Raw genomic sequence first — 26,511 nt, 5'->3', positions numbered from 1 at the left:
CACTTCAGGATTTCTTCTTCTTCTTCTTCTTCTTCTTCTTCTTCTTCTTCTTCTTCTTCTTCTCCTCCCCATTTGTTTCTTCTTTCTCCTTCCCAGTGACTCAGATTATCTTGGAACCCTTGGCTCTCTTTCTCTCTCTGCACACTTTTTGTTGACTGTCCAAATTCTTGCTTGTGTGTGTGTATGTCTGTTTGTGTGTGTGTGTGTGTCTGTTTGTGTGTGTGTTTGTGTGTGTTTGTGTTTGTGTGTGTCTGTGTGTCTGTGTTTGTGTTTGTGTGTGAGAGAGACACACACAGACATGCAGCAGTTCGTGCATCATGTAATGGTAAAGCTCAGCAGGTGCCGATGATGTAATTTCCTGGAGGAGTGCATAATTTCTCTCTCTCTCTCTCTCTCTCTCTCTATCTCTCTCTCTCTCTCTCTCTCTCTCTCTGTCTCTCTCTCTCTCTCTCTCTCTCCCTCCCTCCCCCAAACACCCACCACACACACACACACACTCAGATCTCAGTTCAGTGTGTGTGTTGAAGTAAGAGATGAGCGTTGTGGTAAAGACTGGAGAGAGAAATGAATGTGCAGAAATGTAAACACATCAGATTTCACCTCAGAGCCAAAACATTAGAACAGATTCAGTGAGACTTTTACTGTCTGCTCACATTATATCAGGGACCATCATTACACTCAGTATCTGTCTCACTGACGAGAGACAGACAGACGCAAGAGAAACAGAGTGAGACAGGTGGACTGAGAGAGAGACAGACAGACGGAAGAAAAACAGAGTGAGACAGATGGACAGAGAGAGAGACAGACAGACGGAAGAAAAACAGAGTGAGACAGATGGACAGAGAGAGAGACAGACAGACGGAAGAGAAACAGAGTGAGACAGATGGACTGAGAGAGAGACAGACAGACGGAAGAGAAACAGAGAGAGACAGGTGGACTGAGAGAGAGACAGAGATGGAAGAGAAACAGAGTGAGACAGGTGGACTGAGAGAGAGACAGGTGGACTGAGAGAGAGACAGGTGGACTGAGAGAGAGACAGACAGACGCAAGAAAAACAGAGTGAGACAGGTGGACTGAGAGAGAGACAGACAGACGGAAGAAAATCAGAGTGAGACAGATGGACTGAGAGAGAGACAGGTGGACTGAGAGAGAGACAGGTGGACTGAGAGAGAGACAGACAGACGCAAGAAAAACAGTGAGACAGGTGGACTGAGAGAGAGACAGACAGACAGAAGAAAATCAGAGTGAGACAGGTGGACTGAGAGAGAGACAGACAGACGGAAGAGAAACAGAGTGAGACAAGTGGACTGAGAGAGAGACAGACAGACAGACGGAAGAGAAACAGAGTGAGACAGGTGGATTGAGAGAGAGACAGACAGACGGAAGAGAAACAGTGAGACAGGTGGACTGAGAGAGAGACAGACAGACGGAAGAGAAACAGAGTGAGACAGGTGGACTGAGAGAGAGGCAGACAGACGGAAGAAAAACAGAGTGAGACAGGTGGACTGAGAGAGACAGACGGAAGAAAGACAGAGTGAAAGAGACACAGGGAAAGTCTCTATCCGTCTCTCTTTTTATTTTTCCTGTCTGTGTGAGTGAGAGACAGAATGAGGAAAAACTGAGACCATGACAGAGAGAAAAAAAAAGGGAAAGGAAGAAAGAGAGACTGAGAAAGAGACGGAAGAAAAAAACAGATAAGTGGACAGAGAAAAACTGAGAGACAGACAGAGAAAAGAGTGTGTGTGTGTGTCTCTGTGTCTCTGTGTGTGTGTGTGTGTGTGTGTGTGTGTGTGTGTGTTACAGTTACAGTGTGTATGTGAGACAGAATATAGCATTGTAAAGTCACCAGCGGTGTGTGAAATGACCAGCAGCTCATGGAGGAGAGGTGAACTAGATTGGAACAGGATAAGTGTGTGTGTGTGTGTGTGTGTGTGTGTGTGTGTGGTCACAGAGACCTCTCGCTATGTCAGTGTTTTTCCATCATCAGTGACAAAACAAAGCAAGCAACCAGCTGTATTAACACACACACACACACACACACACACACACACACACTTTGTTTTGGTTCAGTTTAATGTCACTGCACTGAGATCAGCTCATCTTCTGTTAACCAGCATGTTATATTAATAATTATTATTATACGATGTAAATATTTCTTTAATTCTCAGTCTTTGTCTTTTCTGTATTAAAATCTCTGTTAAACTGTCGAAGATAAATCTGCTGCTGCTGGATTTATTTCACCTGTGTGTTCGTACCGTACCTGTGTCCTCTCACTGAGTACCTGGGACTGCGGTAACTATGGCAACAGCAAACCGCTGCTGTCCTCCACGCTTACACACTGCAGACCTGGATTGACCTCAGAAACACACACACACACACACACACACACACAGCTGTTCTCTTTATTAGGAACACCACCACACCTGCTTATTCAGGCACTTCTCTAATCAGCCAATCATTTAGCAGCAGCATGATGTAGAAACACATGTTGCTACAGATGAAGAGCTTCAGTTAATGTTCACATCTAACATCAGACTGAAGGAAATGCCTGATTTCTGTTTGGTCAGGTTTCCCACATGTAATTACGCATAACTTGTAATTACGACTTTGCAGCGGTTTTCTGTGCGTTCAACTTGTAAACCCAGAAACTACCTCAGAAACCAGACGACTATTTAATAAAAGCAAAAATTCAACTAAAAGCAAAGCGAAATAATTATGGAGACATATTAAATATAAATATGTATTTTTTTTTTCCTAAGAGAATTTTCCTGATATTTGGGACGTTGCAGTGTGTAAATCTCAGCTGTGGCATTTCTGTAAAAAAAAAAAAAAAAAATCTGAAATTCTATTTGTATATAATGAGATAAATGTTGAAATAGAGCTGAGGTGTGTTTAAGTGTTAAGTATCGACTCGGTTTATAGTGGCGAGAGAGGATCAGTGTGTTAGTTCAGCACCTGGCTCAGGAGATACGCACCACTTCATTTCATCAGCCTGTGTGTGTGTGTGTGTGTGTGTGTGTGTGTGTGTGTGTGATGATTGAGTTGGCGAAAATGCGAATGCAGCCATTGATATGTATGAGTTTCCCCACTTACCAATGTAATCTCTGCGAGCAGGCCGACTTCAACACAGCTTATTGCTATACATGGACGTGTGTATGTGCGTGTATGTGTGTGTGTGTGCGTGTGTGTGAAATAGAGAGATAGGCTTGCTGCCCTCATGTTTACGTCACACACACACACTGCTGTGTCACTTTATGCTCACTCTGCACATCTGCTTAGCAACAGATTGAAGCAGCTTCAGACTCCAGACACAAAACGAGCAGAAATTCAATTTACACAATTTTATGCTTTATGCAAATTTTTGCCTCTGTGTGTTTATACAACGTGGATATTTAATTTCAGTTTGTTTTCTTTTTGCATCCGGAAGAGAATTTCAGACCACAAACAAATCCTGTGTGCTATTTTTAATCTAAATATTTCACATAATTTAAGATTTTCATTGAATTTATTCCTGCATTGAAAACACAAATAAATAAATAAATAAATAAATCTACATAAATAAATATGATTAACTTTAAATTCCTTATTTTAAATTAATTCAGCATTTATATTTATTATTTAATTATTTATTAGTTTGCTTAATTGTAGAGCAGTTTGAGTGATTTTGTTCATACTATTGATTTGTAAAGGAGTTGCTTCTGGCCTCATGCAACAAAACAATAAATTAATTGTGTGTGTGTGTGTGTGTGTGTGTGTGTGTGTGTGTGTGTGTGTGTGTGTGTGTGTGAGCTATTGCTTGTCTGGTGCGAGGGTTGTGTCATATATATTCTAAAATTAAATATATCTGTAATCACATCTGGCAGAATTTTAACAGATGTGTCATAAACGTTGTGTACACCACCTGTACACATACACCACCTGTACACATACACCACCTGTACACATACACCACCTGTACACATACATCACCTGTACACATACACCACCTGTACACATACACCACCTGTACACATACATCACCTGTGCACATACACCACCTGTACACATACACCACCTGTACACATACATCACCTGTACACATACACCACCTGTACACATACATCACCTGTACACATACATCACCTGTACACATACACCACCTGTACACATACATCACCTGTACACATGCACTACCTATACACATGCACCACCTATACACATGCACCACCTGTACACATACACCACCTGTACACATACACCACCTGTACACATGCACCACCTGTACACATGCACCACCTATGCACATACATCCACCTTTACACATACACCACCTGTACACATGCACCACCTGTACACATACACCACCTGTACACATACACCACCGGTACACATGCACCACCTGTACACATGCACCACCTGTACACATGCACCACCTATGCACATACATCCACCTTTACACATACACCACCTGTACACATGCACCACCTGTACACATACACCACCTGTACACATACACCACCGGTACACATGCACCACCTGTACACATGCACCACCTGTACACATGCACCACCTATGCACATACATCCACCTTTACACATACACCACCTGTACACATGCACCACCTGTACACATACACCACCTGTACACATGCACCACCTGTACACATACACCACCTGTACACATACACCACCTGTACACATGCACCACCTGTACACATACACCACCTATACACATGCACCACCTATACACATGCACCACCTATACACATACACCACCTGTACACATGCACCACCTGTACACATGCACCACCTGTACACATACACCACCTGTACACATACACCTACTGCAAACATACACCACCTGTACACATACACCTACTGCAAACATACACCACCTGTACACATACACCACCTATACACATACACCTGCTGTACACATACACCACCTGTACACATACACCACCTGTGCACATACACCACCTGTACACATACATCTGCTGTACACATACACCACCTGTACACATACACCACCTATGTACATACACCACCTATACACATACATTACCTGTACACATACACCACCTATACACATACATCTGCTGTATACATACACCACCTGTACACATACATCTGCTGTACACCTACTACACATCTCGTTGCTAATTAGTCGTGGCCTAATGGTTAGAGAGTTTTACTCCTAACCCTAAGGTTGTAGGTTCGAGTCTCGGGCCGGCAATACCACAACTGAGGTGCCCTTGAGCAAGGCACCAAACCCCTTTTGTATATCCTTTTTTTGCAGCAGACCAGGACTTGGTGTGTTAATGAGTTCTTTCGAATTGATCACAACAATTGCATTTTAGTCGGTGTATAAATTAAACTCTTGAGAACTGTTTAAAGATGCTTTTTACTTCTGCACAAGTTGTTATGAGTCAAAGCAGCAGTACAGGAAATAATCATTATAGGAAATAATATTATAGGAATTAATAACCTTGTTTGAAGAATTTTAATATTTAGATAGAAATTCAAAATTCTAGAATGTGGGAAAGTCAGAAAGATTATTATAATGATTTATAAGCACCTTCTTTATAAAAGGCCTAGCTTAATCTTTTGAGCTATGACATCTATTTGGTTATGTCATGGTCCATAATTTAGCTTTTAAACCAAATTTTTTCCCCTATAGAATGCTGAAACTGCAAGAATGTCAGAATCTCTCAACCAGCTAGCGTTAGCATTAGGTGATAATGCTTAGCTATTTCGTTGTGGCACAATTCAATGAGGACACTTAGCCCTCTATGTGCTCTATTCACAGACTCCACATTGATTATTACGCCTTTCACTTTTATCTAATTCAATTTAGCTACATTAATTCGGCTGCAATTACGCCGTGACTGAGCTGAAAAGCGCTGGGTATTTGAGTCTGTGTGACAAGATGAAGGGAAAAAAAACTGGGGAAAAAGAAAAGAACAAGAAAAAGATGTGTACAAGAAAAAGAAAAGAAAAGATGCGTCGTTCTTTTGGTCTACAGAGTAGTTGATCTAGCTTAGCTGCCGCTCGATTAGTGCTGAATCATTACAGTATGACAGATCAGAATGTCTTGTGTGTGTGTGTGTGTGTGTGTTTGGGGTTATAGAAAAAAAAACAGTATTACACCCATGCATGTGTATGACATTTTAATTTTACTGCTTTTACACATCTTTCTCAATATATTCTAAAATATAGGAGTTAAACGACCTATTTTGCTGTCAGCAGTGGAACAGCGGGGACTAAACAGAAGTCAGAGCTGAGACAGAAATATGAAAGCTTTAAAAACTAGCAATAATCCAGAGTTGACATCTGAAAGACTAAGATTAATTAAAAAAAAAGAGACTTAAAGACTTAAAAAACAGAGTTCCAAAGGCTGGGACTAACTGGGAGTCTGAGCTCTAAGGACTGGGACAAACTTTGAGTCAGAGGCACAAAGACTGGGACTAACCGGGAGTCAGAGCTCTAATGACTAAGACTAAACAAGATTCAGAGCCACAAAGACTGGGACGAAATGGGAGTCAGAGCCACAAAGACTGGGACGAAATGGGAGTCAGAGCCACAAAGACTGGGACGAAATGGGAGTCAGAGCCACAAAGACTGGGACGAAATGGGAGTCAGAGCCACATAGACTGGGACGAAATGGGAGTCAGAGCCACAAGGACTGGGACTATCCGGGTGTCAGTGCCACAAAGACTGGGACTAACTGGGAGTCAGAGCCACAAAGACTGGGACTAACCGGGAGTCAGAGCCACAAAGACTGGGACTAAATGGGAGTCAGAGCCACAAAGACTGGGATTAAATGGGAGTCAGAGGTGTAAAGACTGGGACTTACAAGGAATCAGCGCTCTAAGGTCTGGGATTAACTGTGAGCTAGAGGCACATGTACTTGGCCTAACTAAGAGTCAGAGGTGTAAAGACTAGGACTAAACGGGAGTCAGAGGTGTAAAGACTGGGACTAAACAGGAGTCAGAGGTGTAAAGACTGGGACTAAACAGGAGTCAGAGGTGTAAAGACTGGGACTAAACAGGAGTCAGAGGTGTAAAGACTGGGACTAAACAGGAGTCAGAGGTGTAAAGACTGGGACTAAACGGGAGTCAGAGGTGTAAAGACTGGAACTAAACGGGAGTCAGAGGTGTAAAGACTGGGACTAAATGGGAGTCAGAGGTGTAAAGACTGGGACTAAACGGGAGTCAGAGGTGTAAAGACTGGGACTAAACAGGAGTCAGAGGTGTAAAGACTGGGACTAAATGGGAGTCAGATGTGTAAAGACTGGAACTAAATGGGAGTCAGATGTGTAAAGACTGGGACTAAACGGGAGTCAGAGGTGTAAAGACTGGGACTAAACGGGAGTCAGAGGTGTAAAGACTGGGACTAAACAGGAGTCAGAGGTGTAAAGACTGGGACTAAATGGGAGTCAGATGTGTAAAGACTGGAACTAAACGGGAGTCAGAGGCGTGTTTTTATGTTTAATGCTTTATCAGGTTGTTGTAACAGCCTTAAATAAAAAACACAGGAAAGGATGAGAGAGGCTTTAAACACAAACCTTTTTCAGCTTAATACGATACAAAACAAAGCAATACTCGACAATACACACAATGATGTTTAGATAGATAATTACAGCCCAAGTCGTTAGATAACTTTTTGCTTTTCTTTGTGCTGAGAGGTGGTAAATTCGTTCTGATTGTCCGTCACCGGTTTGGCATTTGAGCTCTATAGCCTGCTAAGGCATTCTTGTGGAAAACACCCAATTGTTATTCTGAATCCATCATCCACTAATAAGGAATGAGCTCTTTTGAACAGCCCTAATGAGTGACCTTTAGACTATTGACATGTGACATCGGAGCCTCGAACCCTCCATCATGTGACGGACACCGCATTAACACTGCTGTTTCGGATTCAGGTAAATATGGATAGATTTGCTTTAATGTGTTAATGTGCTTTGATGTCGGATTCTCATTGCTGACAGTTTAAAAAAAGATGTCGTTATTTAATCCTTTACTGAGAAATAATATGCTTTATGTGTTATTTAGGAATGTTTTGGGGAAAACTAAAGCTCTAAAGCATTATGTGGACATGTATATATAAACTCCTATGGAGTCAAACATTTACTAACGACTCACTACTTTTGACTCGCTATATTTTGTACTTTCCAACAGCAAACACAGTTTATTCATTGAATCATATGAATCGACTCATTCGACTCAGCGTCTCTTTCCAGCAACCCAACAGCTGTGTTGTAAGTGATCGTTTCATGAGATGTGTACTGAGTGCTCTGGGGCTCTCCATAACCCGTGTGCAGGAATGTGTGTTTTCTGAAAACCAAACACACACATTTCCTGAATGAATCATCTGACCGATGCCAGATAAAAATTTTATATATTTCAGGTTTGGGAGAAACACAACATAGTGTTCCAAAATTGAAAATGCTTCTTGAATTCAAACCTGGCTTTAAAGGTGGGGTCTCCGTTGTTTGAGAAATGCTTCAGAAAACTGCGTTGGGCCGCCAAACAAAACAAAAACAAAACTAACGTGTAGCCAATGAGCAGAAAGGGGCGTGTCTTGTCAATATGGGCGGAGAGGGTGTTCAGTGCGCATGTGTGACATTAGCAGAAAGCGGCTTTAACGTTGACATGGAGGATAAAAACAAAGAAAGAAAGAGAAGAAAGACTTACGATAAGGTAAGAAGTAGGACGTGTTAATATAGGATCAGCTTTCCAGCGCTGGAGAGAACTGAAGGAGCAGGAAGTTGGTCACATATTCACAGATTGGAGTTTCCTGAGTCAATAACTCCTGAGCTAAACACTGTTACTACACAAATAACACCTCTTTTCTATCGTAGTAATGTAGAGACGCAGCTACAACCGTGTTTTGTGTAGTAACAGCGTTTAGCTCAGGAGTTATTGACTCGGGAAACTCCAATCTGTGAATATGTGACCAACTTTACTTAAGACGCCGAGGCGCTTTTTTCCTTCTTGATAGGTGAGTAACGTTGGTTTTGTTTTGTTACACAGAACTAATATATGTCTTTGTCCTTTACATGATTATGCTTGTGTGTTATTTTTGCTTGTTTGTTTATCTGCAATTGTATTGTTCTTCCCTTCAGCTATGATAAAGACACATTTCTTTCCGTTAGTTGCCTGGGCTGCGTATGTATGTGTGGGCGGAGCTATCGATACAGGGGTGGGACCCATTTGGGTTAGGGGCGTGTTTGTTTTGGTGATTTCAAATGACAACATTGGCTTTCAAACAACGGAGACCCCACCTTTAAGCTGTATAAGTCATGTAGTGTTTATGTGGCCTATATAGTGTAAAGGTTGTGACTTGGGATGCGCTCAGACTGGACTGATGTTAACTGCATAGGAATAGGGAGTAAAGGGTAGGGAACAGAATGGTCTTGAACATATAATTGTCTACTCTGACAGTAAGAAGCTTGCGTGCAATCCGTGTGTATATGTGTGTGTGTGAGAGCACTTGTGTGTGATGCAGCATCTGTTCTCTTCTAGAGTTCTCTCACACACTGACCTTTCCCTAATGACTTATCATGCTTTGTGTACTCTGTAGTCTAAAGCACTTAAGCATCATGAGGCTGCAAACACACACACACACACACACACACACACACACACACACTCAGGCGCCGCCTCTTCGGCTTGTCTGAGAGATTATATTCGTTATATTAATGTCAGATTTACTTGAGCGAGGTGGCATTTATGAGATGAGGAGTTCACAAATGCTGAACAAGATGTCTGGAGATTTATTCGTTTAACACACATTTTAATAGAGACTCCTGAACACACCTTAACAAATCAGTTTCTCTTGTTCCTTTTCACACTAATATCTGACTCGGAACCCGTGATCTTGTGAGTGTGAGCAGTCACGTTCAAAATATTTCACGTTCTGAGTGAGATATTCTTATAAAGCCAACATCTGCTAACAAAAGATAGCAAGCTAGCAAGCTGAGAGAAAAAAAAAAACAAATGCATAAACACCTTGTGTGTGGAATGAGATGGCTCAGTAAGAAATCAGCAAGGAAAACGTTAAGCAGTTGCCAGATTTCTACATATTGGCAAATGTACAAAAAAACAAAACCTCACAGGCTTTTAAAATCTGATTTATTTTTTATTTTTTTTTCTCACTCGTTGCTCAGAGTGCACTGTGATTGTTTCTCATCACCTGATACTCTGGTTATATCCAGTCTACTTTCTTTTATTTTTATTTTTTTTATTTAATTATTAAATGTTATTAACCACCAGAAAACCTTCTATTTCAACCAACAGCCTTGTTTCAATACTACTCCAATTTAATGGAAAAACAGAAACCCTGGCAACCCTATCAGTGTTTAAGCAGCTTAGCAGCTCCTCCATTTATTTTATAAATGTCAGTCCCACCCACTCAGATTCGACTGGTTCATAAGACGTGTGTGTGTGTGTGTGTGTGTGTGTGTGTGTGTGTGTGTTCATGAACATGAAGCTGATTTGGCTCTTGCTGTTATTTTAATGGCTTCCAGTGTCATCAGTGGACCACTGAGTCTCATCCCAGTGATTTCTGCTCCTGAGGTTTACAGTAACATCCATTTGATCCTCCTTAAGCCTGACTTGATAGAATTTCTAACAGAAGTTATAAAAGAGAATAAGTCTATAAGTCAATAGAATTGGTATCGTGCGTTCGTGGAATTCTCCCAAATGCAAATTAAAACAGTATTGAAAGTTTTCTTCACTCAAACTTATCTCCTGTAGCTCGTTACTTCATTATCCAGCCATGAGCAAGATTGGAATCAGATGAATTGAAATCGACCACGAGACACACAGAGCAGTATAGTGACTCATCAAGATGTGTTTCTGACGCGGTCGAGCAGAACGAACATGAGACGATCTGTTTGATTCTCCAAACGACACTTCGGAGCTAATAAGCAGCAGAATCAATTCACAGGAGCAGAGAGAGATGTTCCTTTATGATCCTGCTGTGGATTTAATCCGATTGGAATTTGGTGACAGAGGAAAAAGTCTATAAAGGTTTCGCATCTGCACTTTATCATCACACACACACACACACACACACCCCTCCTGCTGGTGTCGTTATCCCCCCATGTTCGGTCAGAATATTAACCGACCTTTAAATGTCTCTGTTACAATAAATTCAGTTTAATGTGCTGGAGAAGAGAAAAAGGCAATTCTGTTTAAACTGTGCAGCTTCTTTATGAGCTATTCAATAGAGGAGGCGTGGCCTCTGTACCTGTCAGTCTCAGTGAAGGAGGCGTGGCCTCTGTACCTGTCAGTCTCAGTGAAGGAGGCGTGGCCTCTGTAGCTGTCAGTCTCAGTGAAGGAGGCATGGCCTCTGTAGCTGTCAGTCTCAGTGGACGAGGCATGGCCTCTGTACCTGTCAGTCTCAGTGAAGGAGGCGTGGCCTCTGTAGTTGTCAGTCTCAGTGAAGGAGGCGTGGCCTCTGTAGCTGTCAGTCTCAGTGGACGAGCCGTGGCCTCTGTACCTGTCAGTCTCATCGGACAAGGCGTGGCCTCTGTACCTGTCAGTCTCATTGGACGAGGCGTGGCCTCTATACCTGTGAGTCTCATTGGATGAGGCATGGCTCTATACCTGTCAGTCTCAGTGGAGGAAACATGGCCTATGTATCTGTCAGTCACAGTGGACGAGGCGTGGCCTCTGTACCAGTCAGTCTCAGTGAAGGAGGCGTGGCCTCTGTAGCTGTCGGTCTCAGTGAAGGAGGTGTGGCCTCTGTAGCTGTCAGTCTCAGTGGACGAGGCGTGGCCTCTGTACCTGTCAGTCTCATTGGACGAGGCATGGCCTCTGTACCTGTCAGTCTCATTGGATGAGGCATGGCTCTATACCTGTGAGTCTCATTGGATGAGGCATGGCTCTATACCTGTGAGTCTCATTGGATGAGGCGTGGCCTCTGTACCTGTCAGACTCAGTGGACAAGGTGTGGCCTCTGTACCCTTCGTTCACAGTGGAGGAAACATGGCCTATGTGTCTGTCAGTCCCAGTGGACAAGGTGTGGCCTCTGTACCTGTCAGTGTCAGTAAAGGAGGTGTGGCACATACTCATACAGTTTGTGTGATGGAGCAGAGAGAATGTGTTGTTGCTTTAATAAGAGCGCAGACCTCAGAGTGGCGTGACCGCGGGACAGCAGGACACTGTGTCTCTCCACACACCTGAGACAAATCAATAAAACATAACAATTACTTAAGATCATTTATCCACAATTACTTAAGATAATTCTTCTGTGTTTATATCACTTACTGTATTACTCTTATACTGTATTTTATTAATTTAATCAATCCATGATATTGAAATACGAAACGAAAACTATACAGTATTTATCAGGACAAAGACAAGAGGTTAAACACACGATTTTAATTCTGTAGTTGCTGAAATTTTTAAAATGTAATTTAACTGAGGAAATTTATTTAAGAAACTTCTTTAACCCCGAGCACTTTGAATGTTTTAGCAGATTTTTTCTGCTTTACCGCTGCTTGTCAGCCTCGAGGCACTTTTCTTAAAAGCCTGTCACGAAGACGGGAAGTAATGAGTCCTGTGATGTTGTCTGTTAGTCTCCATGGAAAACACACACACTTACGCACTCTCTCCCATACACACACACACACACACATGCATAGATGTTAGTGTAGTCGAGTTTAACAGAAAGGTCAGCGGAATTTCAGAGCAGCAATGTGTGTCAGGGTGATTTGGTGAGGGAACACACACACACACACAATATTTATGAAGGTATATAAACAGTAGCTGAACAAACTGTCCTCATGGGTGTGGTTTAATATACAAATTATCTTGATTGACAGCACTTCCTCACCTGTGATGTCACCCAAATAATCTCTTTTCTTTAGCTTCCATGTAGCAACCAAGTGATTAGGTATACAGCTGTTAGAAATGCTACACTATCTTTCACGCGCAAAGTTAGCATTCGCTTTTATGCTCTAGATTAGTGTTAGCGTTCTTGATCTGCGTTAACATTCACTCTTTAGATAAGAATTTTTAGTAAGAATAGTGTTTTTATTTGATTTCTAGTAAAAGTGTGGTTTTCTGTGTGTTCTGTAGCTAGCTGTAGTGTGTGTGTGTTCTGTAGCTAGCTGTGGTGCGTGTATGTTCTGTAGCTAGCTGTAGTGTGTGTGTTCTTTAGCTACCTGTAATGTGTGTGTTTTCTGTAGCTGTAGTGTGTGTGTGTTTTGTAGCTAGCTGTGTTTTGGTGTGTGTATGTGTGTTCTGTAGCTTGTTTTGTGTGTTTTGTAGCTAGCTGTGGTGTGTTTGTGTTCTGTAGCTAGCTGTGTTATGTGTGTGTGTGTGTGTTCTGTAGCTAGCTGTGTTTTGTGTGTGTGTTCTGTAGCTAGCTGTGTTGTGTGTGTGTGTTCTGTAGCTAGCTGTGTGTGTGTTCTTTAGCTAGCTGTGTGTGTGTTCTTTAGCTGGCTGTGTGTGTGTTCTGTAGCTAGCTGTGCATGTGTTCTTTAGCTAGCTGTGTGTGTGTGTTCTTTAGCTAGCTGTGTGTGTGTTCTGTAGCTAGTTGTGTTGTGTGTCTTCAGTAGTTAACTATATTGTGGTGTGTGTAGGGTGACCAGACGTCCTCTTTTGCTCGGACTTGTTCTCTTTTTGAAACCTAAAAATGTGTCCGGGCGGAATTTCTAAATCGTCCGGGATTTTGTTATTCTAGCCTCAAACGTGTTTACGGCGAATTTGCATTGCACTCTCTTTTTCATTCACATACTAGTCCCGCCCTTCCCCTACAGCTCGCTTTGCATTGAGTGGAAGTGTAAGGTGTAGAGCTGCCGTCATTGGTCAATAGTATTCTCTGTACACATTTAATTGGTCAGTCACCTCAAGCACCTTGTTTACCGCTGGCAAAGCTCATGGCTACCCGGCATCTTCAGCCATGCCGAAACGCAAGTGTAAGTTCACTGACGAATTAAAACAAAAATTCTTACTTAATGAGTAATCGTAGACTGTTGGGAAAGATTCAGTCCTCTGAAAAATATGCCCCACGTGAGGAGGACTGACCGGTTAAATTATATTTAACATACCGGTTAAAGCCCCGCCCATTTCAAAACAATCCCCGCCTACTTCCGGGTTAGGCCCCACCCACGCGCGCTGAAGTGTCCTCTTTTTCACACACCCAAATCTGGTCACCCTAGGTGTGTGTCTATGTTATATAGATATAGCGGCATTATTTGTACAGCATTTTATGATACTGAACACTTCGACACTTTTGAAGTGATTGTGTGATTTCAGTAGTCTGTTTGTACAATGCTAACCTGTTAGCTACTAGCATCCATTACTTGTTGGCTACATTAACCTCATAGCTCTGGTGTGAGACTCTAAACTTAAAGTTTTGCTATAAAGTGAAATCAAGTGACATAAATTAGAATTAAATTTACTGCAGTGTTGGCAGCTGCTGAGTCACAGGGACTCCAGATGTCCTTTTACTGAAGTTTTTCCAGAAACCTTTGCCAGTTCATGGCAGGGGATCAGAACACATACACATGCACACGCACACGCACACACATACACACACACACACAAACTTTATAGATACAGTATAGTAGTGGTGAAGGTCAAAAACATGCTAGAGCAAAACTAGAAAGAATAAACTCAGAAATGCAACAGATGAAGACACGGGTGAGAAGAGGGCGTGGCCAGGGAGCAGGAACTGGAGCAGGAACAGAGGAGAAAAGAACAAGAAGTCTGAAATCATGGACATGATGATCCAGCTGGAAAAGCCTGTAGGATTGAGATTACATGCTAATACACACACACACTCGCCTGCATTCTTTATAAACATCCGCAGGATTTAAAGTCAAATCCACAAGGTGGCACATCAGAGCTTGTCGTTTCCTCTTCATCAGGTTTCACACTAGATCTTTAAGGCTTAACGAGCTCAGTGTCTCTTTAAAACCTCCATCTCAGGTCATGAGCTGCATCTGAAATTCAAAACTCGACAAATGGATCCAGTAATCTAGAAGATCCAGAAAACCAACCGGACTTGTAGCTCGGGTTGAACGCTGAGCAAGAGGCTGTCAGTGTTGACTGTACCAGGAATACTGGGTAGTGTTATAAGAAGGGGCGGAGCTATCTGAGATCAAAAGGTTCTGATGTTCTAGATCAGTTTGTGAACGATTCCATAATACATTTATTAATTCTCTCTCTTTATATCTGCTGTTCTTTATATCTCACTCTTTCTTTTTCCCTACAGATCCAAAGTTCAATTAAGACCACCATCATAGGGCACTTATAAATAATAAGCCAGCCTTTGAATTAAATCGTTTACCTTACGCTTGTGGGATTTTCTATATTATCTGATGAGATTAATTAAAGTGCTCAGTCTGTCTACGATGAGAGAACCAGCATAAGAGAGAGAGCCTTGTGTTTTATCCCATCAAATCTAGTTCTGTTTACAGTGAGGTTTGTGTGGAACTGATCTAGAGAGAGGTGTGTCCTGTGCACCTGTGAGTCTCAGTGAAGGAGGCGTGGCCTCTGCACCTGTCAGTCTTGGTGAAGGAGGTGTGTCCTCTGCACCTGTCAGTCTCAGTGAAGGAGGTGTGTCCTGTGCACCTGTCAGTCTTGGTGAAGGAGGTGTGTCCTCTGCACCTGTCAGTCTCAGTGAAGGAGGTGTGTCCTCTGCACCTGTCAGTCTCAGTGAAGGAGGCGTGGCCTCTGCACCTGTCAGTCTCGGTGAAGGAGGCGTGTCCTCTGCACCTGTCAGTCTCAGTGAAGGAGGCGTGGCCTCTGCACCTGTCAGTCTCGGTGAAGGAGGTGTGGCTTCTGTACCGGTCAGTTTTGTGAAGGAGGCATGGCTTATGTACCTGTCACTCTCAGTGAAGGAGGTGTGGCTTCTGTACCTCTCAATCTTAGTGAAGGAGGCATGGCCTCTGTACCTGTCAGTCTCAGTGAAGGAGGTGTGGCCTCTGTGCCTGTCAGTCTCAGTGAAGGAGGCGTGGTCACTGTATCTGTCAGTCTCAGTGATAGAGGTGTGGCCTCTGTACCTGTCAGTCTTAGTGAAGGAGGTGTGTCCTCTGTATCTGTCAGTCTCAGTGAAGGAGGCGTGGTCACTGTATCTGTCAGTCTCAGTGATAGAGGTGTGGCCTCTGTACCTGTCAGTCTTAGTGAAGGAGGTGTGTCCTCTGTATCTGTCAGTCTCAGTGAAGGAGGCGTGGCCACTGTATCTGTCAGTCTCAGTGATAGAGGTGTGGCCTCTGTATCTGTCAGTCTTAGTGAAGGAGGTGTGTCCTCTGTATCTGTCAGTCTCAGTGAAGGAGGCGTGGTCTCTGTACCTGTCACTCAGTGAAGTAGGTTGAGGAGTTTAAGTTTGAGGTATGTAAGTCATATGTTGAGGAGGTTGAGGAGGCGTGGCCTCTGTGTCTGAGAGCAGTAAAGAAGTCATAATTTAAACGTTATCATATTGAATCTATAACTGTTTTAAATATTTCTTTTACACATCAGATCGTTGTAATCGTGTAGAAGTGAAGTTATAGCTCAACACATTCATCTCCTACATAATAAAAATGGATGTGAGCTTATTGTAAATAAAGTACGCTTGAAACCTCCAACTTTAACTTGATATTTTCAGCATATAAAAGTCTTGAGCCCTGCTTTAGATCCCATCACTCAGACTGCAGCCTGCAGAGACACTTTAACAGTTTGACCTTTACTTAGCCTCAATTTCCACGCTTAATATCACCTGCACACACCATTTCAGATGGGTCTGGATAGCAGACGCTTTATCTGTGCTCTGCATGTTGAGTCCTTAATAACAAAGCTTTTACGTCGGAATGTTGCTTTGCTGCAGGAATATTTACACCTTCTTCATGTTTCTGTGCTTTCTCTCACAACCAATCACTTACAATGTTAAATGTGGTCTTTCTCTAAATATCCATGTGTAGTTGTAGGGTGTGTGAAAAGGGGTGAAACATGATATTTAGGGACAAGATAAACAATAGGGGCAAGAATTTTGTGTAGAAATGTTGGACGGTTTAGAAGTATTTATTTCCAGTCTATTTATTCGTGCATCTCAAGGCTCTGATAGTTTATTTCTGTTTTATTTCAACCCGTTTGAGTTCTTCAATAGCGAAGGACAAACGATGAATGTTTCATGAAGGAGTTTTAATGTTTAGAAGTTCATGTTGGTATGTGATCTACGTTACACTATAGATCGCTGTAGCATGAGATAAAAGGCTGCATACTAAACGTCCATCTATCAAACGTGCCATATTCAAATCCTCTGCCACCCCTCACCCACCCGGACGCCCACGGCTGAAGCGAGATGCATACATTACCTCCGTTTCTCCCCGGCTGTGCAGCTTGCGTGAACTTAACCAGCTTTCCGCTGTTCATTTGGGCTCGTGAGCATTGATCTCTCAGCGGTCCCCGCGGCTCACGCCCACTCCGCCAGCCGCTTACGGCCTCTATTTTTAGCACAGAGCCGCTCGATAGATTCGATTTGCGACCGGGAAACAAGTGAGAATTTTCTTTTTCCACCGGGTGCTTAGGGTTCTTTTGACCCTTATATACACAAACACACACAAACACACACACACACACGGCTAAAGAAAATGTTACATTTCTAATAAATACTAGCAGCTTCTGGCAAACGAGAACGAAAAGGAAGTGGAGGGTTGTTAGGCTATAAAGGGTGAAAGATCATTAGAAGCAGCATATTACAGACGTAGGAATATTTATACAAGAGAAAAACTACCAGCGATAACGCACGCCTGTTTCCTGATCATTCCGAGTGATAAAACCAAAACGTGAATCGTTATGTGACACTGTGACATGGAGAAACGCTGAAGGTTTGTGGAGAGGCTGAAATCAGACAGCAGCTCTACAGGTCCTCAGAAGACTGTGTAGCGGTCAGAACAACCCATTTGGACCAGTGCATGTAAAAGCTCAAATTTTGTCCTACACTTTGTGTGAATAAATATTTGAAGTGCTTTATTTGTAATATTGTTTGAGTCAAAAAACTCCCAAAAGTGCTAAAGAGTAAAATTGCTCCACACGTACGGATCAGTAAGCATGATTTTTTTAATGTGTTTTGCTGCGAACTAGTTGTTACTATGGAAACGATAACTTAGGGGAAGTTGTGGCCTAATGGTTAGGGAGTCTGACTCCTAACCCTAAGGTTGTGGGTTCGAGTCTCGGGCCGGCCACAACTGAGGTGCCCTTGAGCAAAGCACCGTTATCCCCCAACTGCTCCCCGGGTGCCTCCGGGTGTGTGTTCATGATGTGTGTGTGTTCACTGCTGTGTGTGTGTGCACTTTGGATGGGTTAAATGCAGAGAACAAATTCTGAGTATGGGTCACCGTACTTAGCCATATGTCACGTCACTTTCACTTTCACTTTGTCACTTCACGAAAACAGCTTCGCCTCTGACTTTCCCAAAGCGCAGACACTGGAAACTCCTTCCATAGATGTTATAAAATGTTACGTGTACGTCCTTGTGAGCGAGACTTCGCTATAGCGAAGATAACGTGAAAGACGATTAGAACAGGAAGTTCCAGCTTCACCTCTGACACTGGAGACTCCTTTCAATACACTCAGATCATGACCCTGTGATGGTGTAGACGACTAGAACTCGAATCGGCCCCTGACGGCCCTGACCCCGGCGTGGTGGTGAGGATATCAGCGGTGTGATTGTGTGATTTCTATTTTCTGAGCTCGACACTCCTCCAGTCGTATTATCCGTCTTTAGAGAGCGTAGCGAAGTAAGCCACGTACTGGAAGCACGCTGCCAAATAAGATTAACCCTGCTGGTGGTGGGAGTTTATTTACATGTGGGAAAGGGCTGCGTGTCTCTCGACGTGCTGAGTCACCGCTTACAGTTAGAAGAGCATCGTGATGCAGGATGGAGCGGCGTGCGGCCGGCAGACTGCCGTCTGACTGAGAACGTCACGATGGCAGCGGATTATTTTTCTAGATTTGAGAAAAGCTGAACAAAGCTGGAGTTTATCTCGCTCGCACTGGTGTGCTGTGTTTTATTCAGCGCTCACAAGCTGCATCTGTTTCAGATCTGAGCTCAGAGGGAACTGGGACCCGAGCGCTGAGTGTCGGATGATTGTTCTGCACTTCAACAATTTGTTAAATATATATATAAAAAAAATCAGACTCTCTCTAAAACATTGTATTTTAATCGTTTAGTGTAGATGAATTTATCGTTAACGCTGAAAGTGCACTTTCTGACTCCTCCTCCACCTGAGGCACAGACCCTGTTCTAATGACATAAGTATTACCTATAATGCACTGCAAAGGAATGCTGGCATTATTGGTAACCTTCATGCTAAATGCTAATTAACTCATTAGCTAGCACAAAGACAAAAATACTACCGTTTTCATGTGTGTTAAATAAATTAGCAGGTACTGTTGTATTCCAGGGGGCACGGTGGCTTAGTGGTTAGCACGTTCGCCTCACACCTCCAGGGTCGGGTTTCGATTCCCGCCTCCACCTTGTGTGTGTGGAGTTTGCATGTTCTCCCCGTGCCTCGGGGGTTTCCTCCGGGTACTCCGGTTTCCTCCCCCAAAGACATGCATGGTAGGTTGATTGGCATCTCTGGAAAAATTGTCCGTAGTGTGTGATTGTGTGAGTGAAAATGAATGAATGTTGTATTCCACACCTACGTCAAATACCCCAACACCCCACCGCCCCGACCCCAGACCTCTCCTTCTTTGATGGAGTCGTTAGTGTAAAATATCTGTAGTAGATCAGAATTTTTTTAAGGAAACTTGAACACTGAGCAAGTTTAGATCCTGACCTTCAGTGTTCCTCCTTCACCTTTACAGCCCTGCTGTAATCCGTGCTTGCGACAGTTAGTGTAGGTTTTACAATCTGCCTGTTTTAAAGCTGTTGGTCTTTGTTCAGTGTTATCGTGAACTATATATAAGACCAATAAATCCTTTACCAGCTTATAAACCTCTACACCGTCTCATTCTGCAGCATAATGAAAGCTTTGTTGTCCAGATTTTCTGACCTCCTGCTCATTTGTCCGACCTCACGTCACACTGCAGTGATTAATAAAGTATTTCCAGGCAACCCACAATAATGAACCGTCTCTGGAGTCGACTCTTGTTTAACCAGGATGGACTGTGGGCTGTTAAACTGTTCTACCGCTATGTGGGACATCTAAAGATCTCACACCTGGAGCTGTGCTTCACATTGATTTATTATTTGCTTATTTTTAATCAGTGTTTCCGAGTAAAAACACACTAAACAAACGTCTCCTAACATGTCGTTCATTAGGTGTCATTTTTAATCCACTGGACGCGTCCCTGAGAATGAGCTGTTACCATGGAAACTATAAGGTATTACAACTTAGCTAACTTTACTCTTAGTCTCGAGGTTTGCTCATAATAATAATAATAATAGTAGTAATAATAATAGTAATAATAATAATAATAATAATAATAATAATGATAATAGTAGTAATAATAATAATAATAATAATAATAATAATAATAATAATATATGTTTACAGTTTAATTCCAAGCTAATGGACACTGACGAGGACACCACAATATGAACCACAATAAACAAACAACCGACAACAGTTCAGTTCAATTCGATTTTATTTGTACGGTAGCCTCTTTACAGGAATATAAACACAATAGATATAATCAAGTTTAAATGTATATCGATCCCTATATTAAATTAGGTAAACAGAAACCTATCAACGACTGCACGCGTAAGAAGCTGTTGCTATAGAAACAACTGCTAGAGAAACAAAGCAGTGATTCGTAGCTACAGTACGAATAATAAATTATAATAATAATAATAATAATAATAATAATGATTTCGATGTCGATTTATTTTCCCAACGTAAATCCGGATTTCTCTCCGTCTCTGTTTTAGAGTCATAACACCATTTTAATCTCGTAGCTCGCTAAATGTACGTCTTTGTTTGTTTGTTTGTTTGTTTTTTCCTCTTAATTCACCCTCATGGTGATTTTATTGCTGACTCTTTAAGCCAGACTGGATGTGTGTACAGTAGCTAACTGCTCTGGGGTTAAGTGACGCTGTGTCTCGCATCAGTCGCTTCAAATCCTCAAGAAATTGTTTCTTGACTTCGAGCCAGTGTCTCCTCAGATTAGTGTAGCTTGTTTTAAAAAAGAAAGAAATAAAAAAGCACCACTATGAATCATGTAAGAGGAGAACGAAAGCAGCAGCAGCAGCAGCAGCAGCATGCCGGGCAGATCAGAAGCTCCATCACAGAGTATTTCCACTCATCAGTCTCAGTATCTCATCCATCAGCTCAGCATGCAGGAGAAAAGCCCTGTGAGGTTCCTGTGACTCAGCAACTTTTAGTTCTTCGCCTCTACATAAAGGCTCATTAGAGCTAAAAGCTTTACTGGCCCATCTAGACTTCCTGCCTTTCCTGAACCAATAACTCCCACTTCCTCCTTCCCTCTCTCACTCCCTTCTTCTCTTTCTTCTTCCCTCTTTCCCTTCCTCCAGCTTCTTCTTTATCTCAGGTTTCTTATTCTCCTCAGAGAAAAGCGAGTTAGGGAACAGAGCAGACGTCAGACTAATCGAACACACCCACTCCTGATCTCTGAACCTCCACCAAGATTAATGACTCACCTTATTTCTAAAATTCTGTGTGTGTGAGAGAGAGAATGTGTGTGTATGTGTGTTTGTTTGTGAGAGTGTGTGCGTGAATGAGTGTGTATGTGAGAGAGAGTGACTGTGAGAGTGTGTGTGTGAGTGTGTGTTTGTGAGGGTGTGTGTGGGTGAGGGTGTGTGTGAGTGAGAAAGAGAGAGAGAGAGAGAGAGAGAGTGTGTGTCTGAGTCTGTGTCCGTGAGTGTGTGTGCGTGAGTGTGTGTGAGTGTGTCTGAGTCTGTGTTCGTGAGTGTGTGTGTCTGAGTCTGTGTGCGTGTGTGTGTGTGCGTGAGTGTGTGTCTGTGCGCGTGAGTGTGTCTGTGTGTCTGAGTCTGTGTGCGTGAGTGTGTGTGAGTGTGTCTGAGTCTGTGTCCGTGAGTGTGTGTGCGTGAGTGTGTGTGTGTGTCTGAGTCTGTGTCCGTGAGTGTATGTCCGTGAGTGTGTGTGCGTGAGTGTGTGTGTCTGAGTCTGTGTCCGTGAGTGTGTGTGAGTGTGTCTGGGTCTGTGTCCGTGAGTGTTTGTCCGTGAGTGTGTGTGTGTGTCTGAGTCTGTGTGGTGTGTGTGTCCGTGAGTGTGTGTGCGTGAGTGTGTGTGTCTGAGTCTGTGTGGTGTGTGTGTTACTGCATAGCTAATACACTTTGGCGGCGGTGTGATAAAGTTAATCTCGTTCCTTTTTCTGCTTGGTCACACTTGTAAACAAGGCCAAGTCTCTTTAGGATGCAGGAAAATAAATGTTGAGCTAAATGGACTCACAAACAGAAGCGCTTTAAGACAAACACAGCTAACTGACTCTGACTCTGGACTGTGTTCAGACTGAACACTGAACATCAAGAAAAATCCGTTTTTACACAAACAGAATTAAAGCCTTCAGTCCGGCGCTTATGGGAAAATAATCATCGTTAACACTCGGCCTCTTGTTAGTAATTTACTAGAACAGCGTGATCTTTATTCTCAGCATTATTGTGTCAGAAGATAGAACAGCCAATCATGTTCCAGTATGCAAATACAGCCTTCTCTGTGACACTAAAAGGGGCGGAGCACATCAGATTAGGGTGGATCCTATTTGCATATTGCACTTTCTCTCTGGTTCAGACACTTTCTCTCTCTCCTAACACTTAAGAACATTTGAGTCTCGAACGAAACCTGAATAAAGTTTGTCGATGAAGCTTCCTCAGATTTAGGACTAATGTCTGTTGTTGTTGTTGTTTGTCCTCAGGTTATGGCCACGCAGCTCCAGGTACCGATGCCGGGAAGGCGTTTTGCATGTTCTACGCGGTTCTGGGAATCCCGCTGACGTTGGTGATGTTCCAGAGCCTGGGTGAGCGCATGAACACGTTCGTCAAGTATCTGCTGAAGCGTATCAAGAAGTGCTGTGGGATGCGCATCACGGACGTCTCCATGGAGAACATGGTGACGGTGGGGTTCTTCTCGTGCATGGGAACGCTGTGCATCGGCGCTGCGGCCTTCTCGCACTACGAAGACTGGAGCTTTTTCCAGTCGTACTATTACTGCTTCATTACGCTCACCACCATCGGATTTGGTGATTTTGTGGCACTGCAGAAGAACCGAGCTCTTCAGAGAAAGCCTCTTTATGTGGCCTTCAGCTTTATGTACATCCTAGTGGGGCTGACAGTCATCGGAGCCTTCCTCAACCTGGTGGTGCTGCGGTTCCTCACCATGAACAGTGAGGACGAGCGGCGAGATGCGGAGGAACGGGCCTCGTTAGCCGGAAACAGGAGCAGCGTCATCGTCCACGTCCAGGAGGACTCCATGGCCGGGAGGATGCACCGAAGGAGGCGAGACCGTGATCAGTACAGGTCTGAAGTCGCCGATCTTCAATCCGTCTGCTCCTGCATGCATTATCACTCGCACGACTTCGGCAGCTCGGCTATGCTGGCCGGAGAAGGAACAGGAAGAGGGGGGTTGGGGTTAGGAGGAAGACCGTTTGCGCACCAGAACTCCTTTACGTGCCAACCGAGATACTTCCACTCGCCGGTGACGTACCACATTGAGGAGATTTCACCGAGCGCGTTGAAGAACAGCTTCCTGCCCTCCCCTATCAGCTCCGTTTCCCCCGGCTTGCACAGCTTCACGGACAATTCGCGCCTGATGAGGCGACGCAAGTCCGTCTGAAGAGGAAACCTCCCCGGGGCGATGGGCCACGCCCACACGCTCTTCCTGATTTTCAATAACCAGGGTATTTATTGAGAAAACACACAGAATAAAGCTGCTCCTTAACCAAAAGCGTTTTTTCCCACTCTCCTCGGTTTGCGGATGATTTAGGTTCTCGTGATAAGACGTGTGCTCTGGGTTAACGTTCGAGTCGGACACGGGGAACAGGAGTACGGGACGAAATGCGAGAAAACTCAATGAGCCTTTTCATTAAGGATGAAAAGAAAAGAAAAGCATGAAGCATGGAATTTTTCTTCCCCCAGAGACTCGTTCATCTGTACACTGTACACGAGCGGGCAGCTGTTTGCCCTGGGTTTTTTTTTTTTTCAAGAAACCGGGGCTTGAATTTTACAGCCTGACCTTCTTATCACTCCAGACGATGCAGACTCGATCTTCAGCTACAACACAGAGGGAGAGATTATTTTTTACAGGGAGAGAAAAAAATTCTTCAGGTTTATCTCTGGAGACCAATTCACGCTGAGGGGAATCTCAAGTGCCACACAACACTGAATGAGTAAAAAAAAAAAAAAAACTAGTACGGACTGTCGGGACTTCCTTTTAAGGACGATTTTCTTTTTCTATTATATTTAGCAAGATATGAAGATGAGACATTGATTTATTTAAAGAAATGCCATGCCAAAATATTACTGTCAATCCTAGCATGTGCATTAGTTGTCATTTGATGTGTGTGACGCCATTATTATTATTTTTTTTTCCTTTTTTTTTCTTTTTTTTATGTTAAATGCCATTTCCTAGAGGGAGGGTTTATAAAATTGTATGTGTGTGTAGTTTCCCAGCTATGTGATATGAGAGAGAGAGAGAGAGAGAGAGAGAGAGAGAGAGACTTCAGGTTTTGCATCATCAATAAAAAGTTAATAATTTGCATGTGCTTTGTTAAAAACTGGTATGCATAAACTGTCAAAAGGGAAAAAATAATAATAATAGCAGCCTTGCCAATGGTTTGAAAAGCAAATAATCCTTTAAGTTTATTTTCAAAAAAAAAAATAAAATTATTTTTTTCCTCTCAAAGATGTCCGCTCATGAAACCGCTTCACTCCTCACGGGCAGGAAACGTCCCTGCTCACTAGCATTGTCTTCTTAATAAAGGATAATAAAGTGTTTAAAAAATAAACACTTTAGATCAGTAGACATGACAAAACTACCTCTTTTTTTCCCTGTAGTTACTCCACAGACTAAACAGACAAAACCTTATCCATGTCTGTTTGTTGTAATTAAACCTCACGCACACCTCAGTGCTGGAACCGGCTGCACTACACACATCGGCTTGGACACAGAGTCTGATTAACCTTTTATTTATCTCCATTCAAAAGAGCTGCAAATTCTAAATAAATAAGAACTAAAACGAATTATAAAACGACATCGAATCCATCATCAGACAGAGACAAAAGTCAAAATTCATTAACTGACCATTCATTAACTTCATGTAACTGTAAATTAAGGCTTGTTACTTTCACTACGCAACTACGGAAATGTGTTTGTGCTCACATTTATTTTTTTTTATTTATTTATTTGTTTATTTGACAGGGACAAAGCTCATTAATAAATATTTAATACAAATTTTATTTTCATCATTTCCATGCTTTTAGGTCACACATCTCGTCATTAACAACTCATCCACCTGGGGGCAGCAAACCAGAGATTCAATATGGCTTCTGAGGAGGAAGCTTTCATCTTGTTACGTATTCAAAGTGATCGCTGCTTCCGGACATTTTGCACATCAGTTTCAAGACTATACTCCACCTCTCTGCCTCTCCACCTCTTTATATTGTTTTATATTTGCATATTTCCTAAAATTATATATAGCTTATCTCACATGCTGTGAGTCACGGGATCGACAGTGTCACGCTTCAGGGGTTTACAGGATGTAAGGGATGTGGTACCTCAGGGGTTAACGTGTTGTGAGTTCAAATCTTAGGTCCACCAAGCTACCACTGCTGGGCCCCTGAACAAGGGGCAAAGCTCAAGGGGCAAATCTGAACAAGGGGCCCAGCAGGGGCCCTTAACCCTTAATTGCTCAGTTGTATAAATGAGATAAAAAATTTATGAGGGGATCTGGTAAGTGCCAGATTCTAAATAATCATTCATTCATTCATTCATCTTCTACCACTTGTCCGAACTACCTCGGGTCACGGTGAGCCTCAGGCGTCATTAGGCATCAAGGCAGGATACACCCTGGACGGAGTGCCAACCCATCGCAGGGCACACACACATTCACTCACACAATCACACACTACGGACAATTTTTCCAGAGATGCCAATCAACCTACCATGCATGTCTTTGGACCGGGGGAGGAAACCGGAGTACCCGGAGGAAACCCCCGAGGCACGGAGAGAACATGCAAACTCCACACACACAAGGAGGAGGCAGGAATCGAACCCCCAACCCTGGAGGTGTGAGGCAAATGTGCTAACCACTAAGCCACCGTGCCCCCTCTAAAGAATCAGTCACAGTAAAATGGAGTTTAAAGACATCCTTTAGGTAAAAGTAAGAACTTTACGACAGAAGGAGAAATCAGGATAGTAAGGAGAGACAATAAATATGATAGCTATAATATTATGAGTCTGATGAGAGTATAAAGTCTCTAGCTTATATCTAAAACACTTACGGAAGAAGTCCTGACATCTTTTATGGTCGAGGGTGTGATCGTAAACTCATTGGTTTGTTTTATTTAATCCTGATCAACATGCCTGGACTGGCTAACTAGCGCGATGTAA

At 42.9% G+C, this 26,511-nt stretch overlaps 1 protein-coding gene across 1 annotated transcript in view; it reads left to right on the top strand.

Annotated features, from left to right (window-relative positions):
- kcnk9 (potassium channel, subfamily K, member 9) overlaps window positions 1-24,719 on the top strand; it is a 46,373-nt gene extending 21,654 nt beyond the window's left edge. The window contains exon 2 of the mRNA XM_060886796.1: window positions 22,820-24,719. Within this exon, the coding sequence (XP_060742779.1) occupies window positions 22,820-23,736 (917 nt within the window). The 3' untranslated portion in view covers window positions 23,737-24,719. The remainder of the gene's footprint in view (window positions 1-22,819) is intronic.
- Window positions 24,720-26,511: the final 1,792 nt, after the last annotated feature.

Source organism: Tachysurus vachellii, chromosome 14 (assembly GCF_030014155.1).
Source record: "Tachysurus vachellii isolate PV-2020 chromosome 14, HZAU_Pvac_v1, whole genome shotgun sequence".
Taxonomy (NCBI): domain Eukaryota; kingdom Metazoa; phylum Chordata; class Actinopteri; order Siluriformes; family Bagridae; genus Tachysurus; species Tachysurus vachellii.
This window is presented reverse-complemented; position numbering and strand designations above follow the sequence as displayed.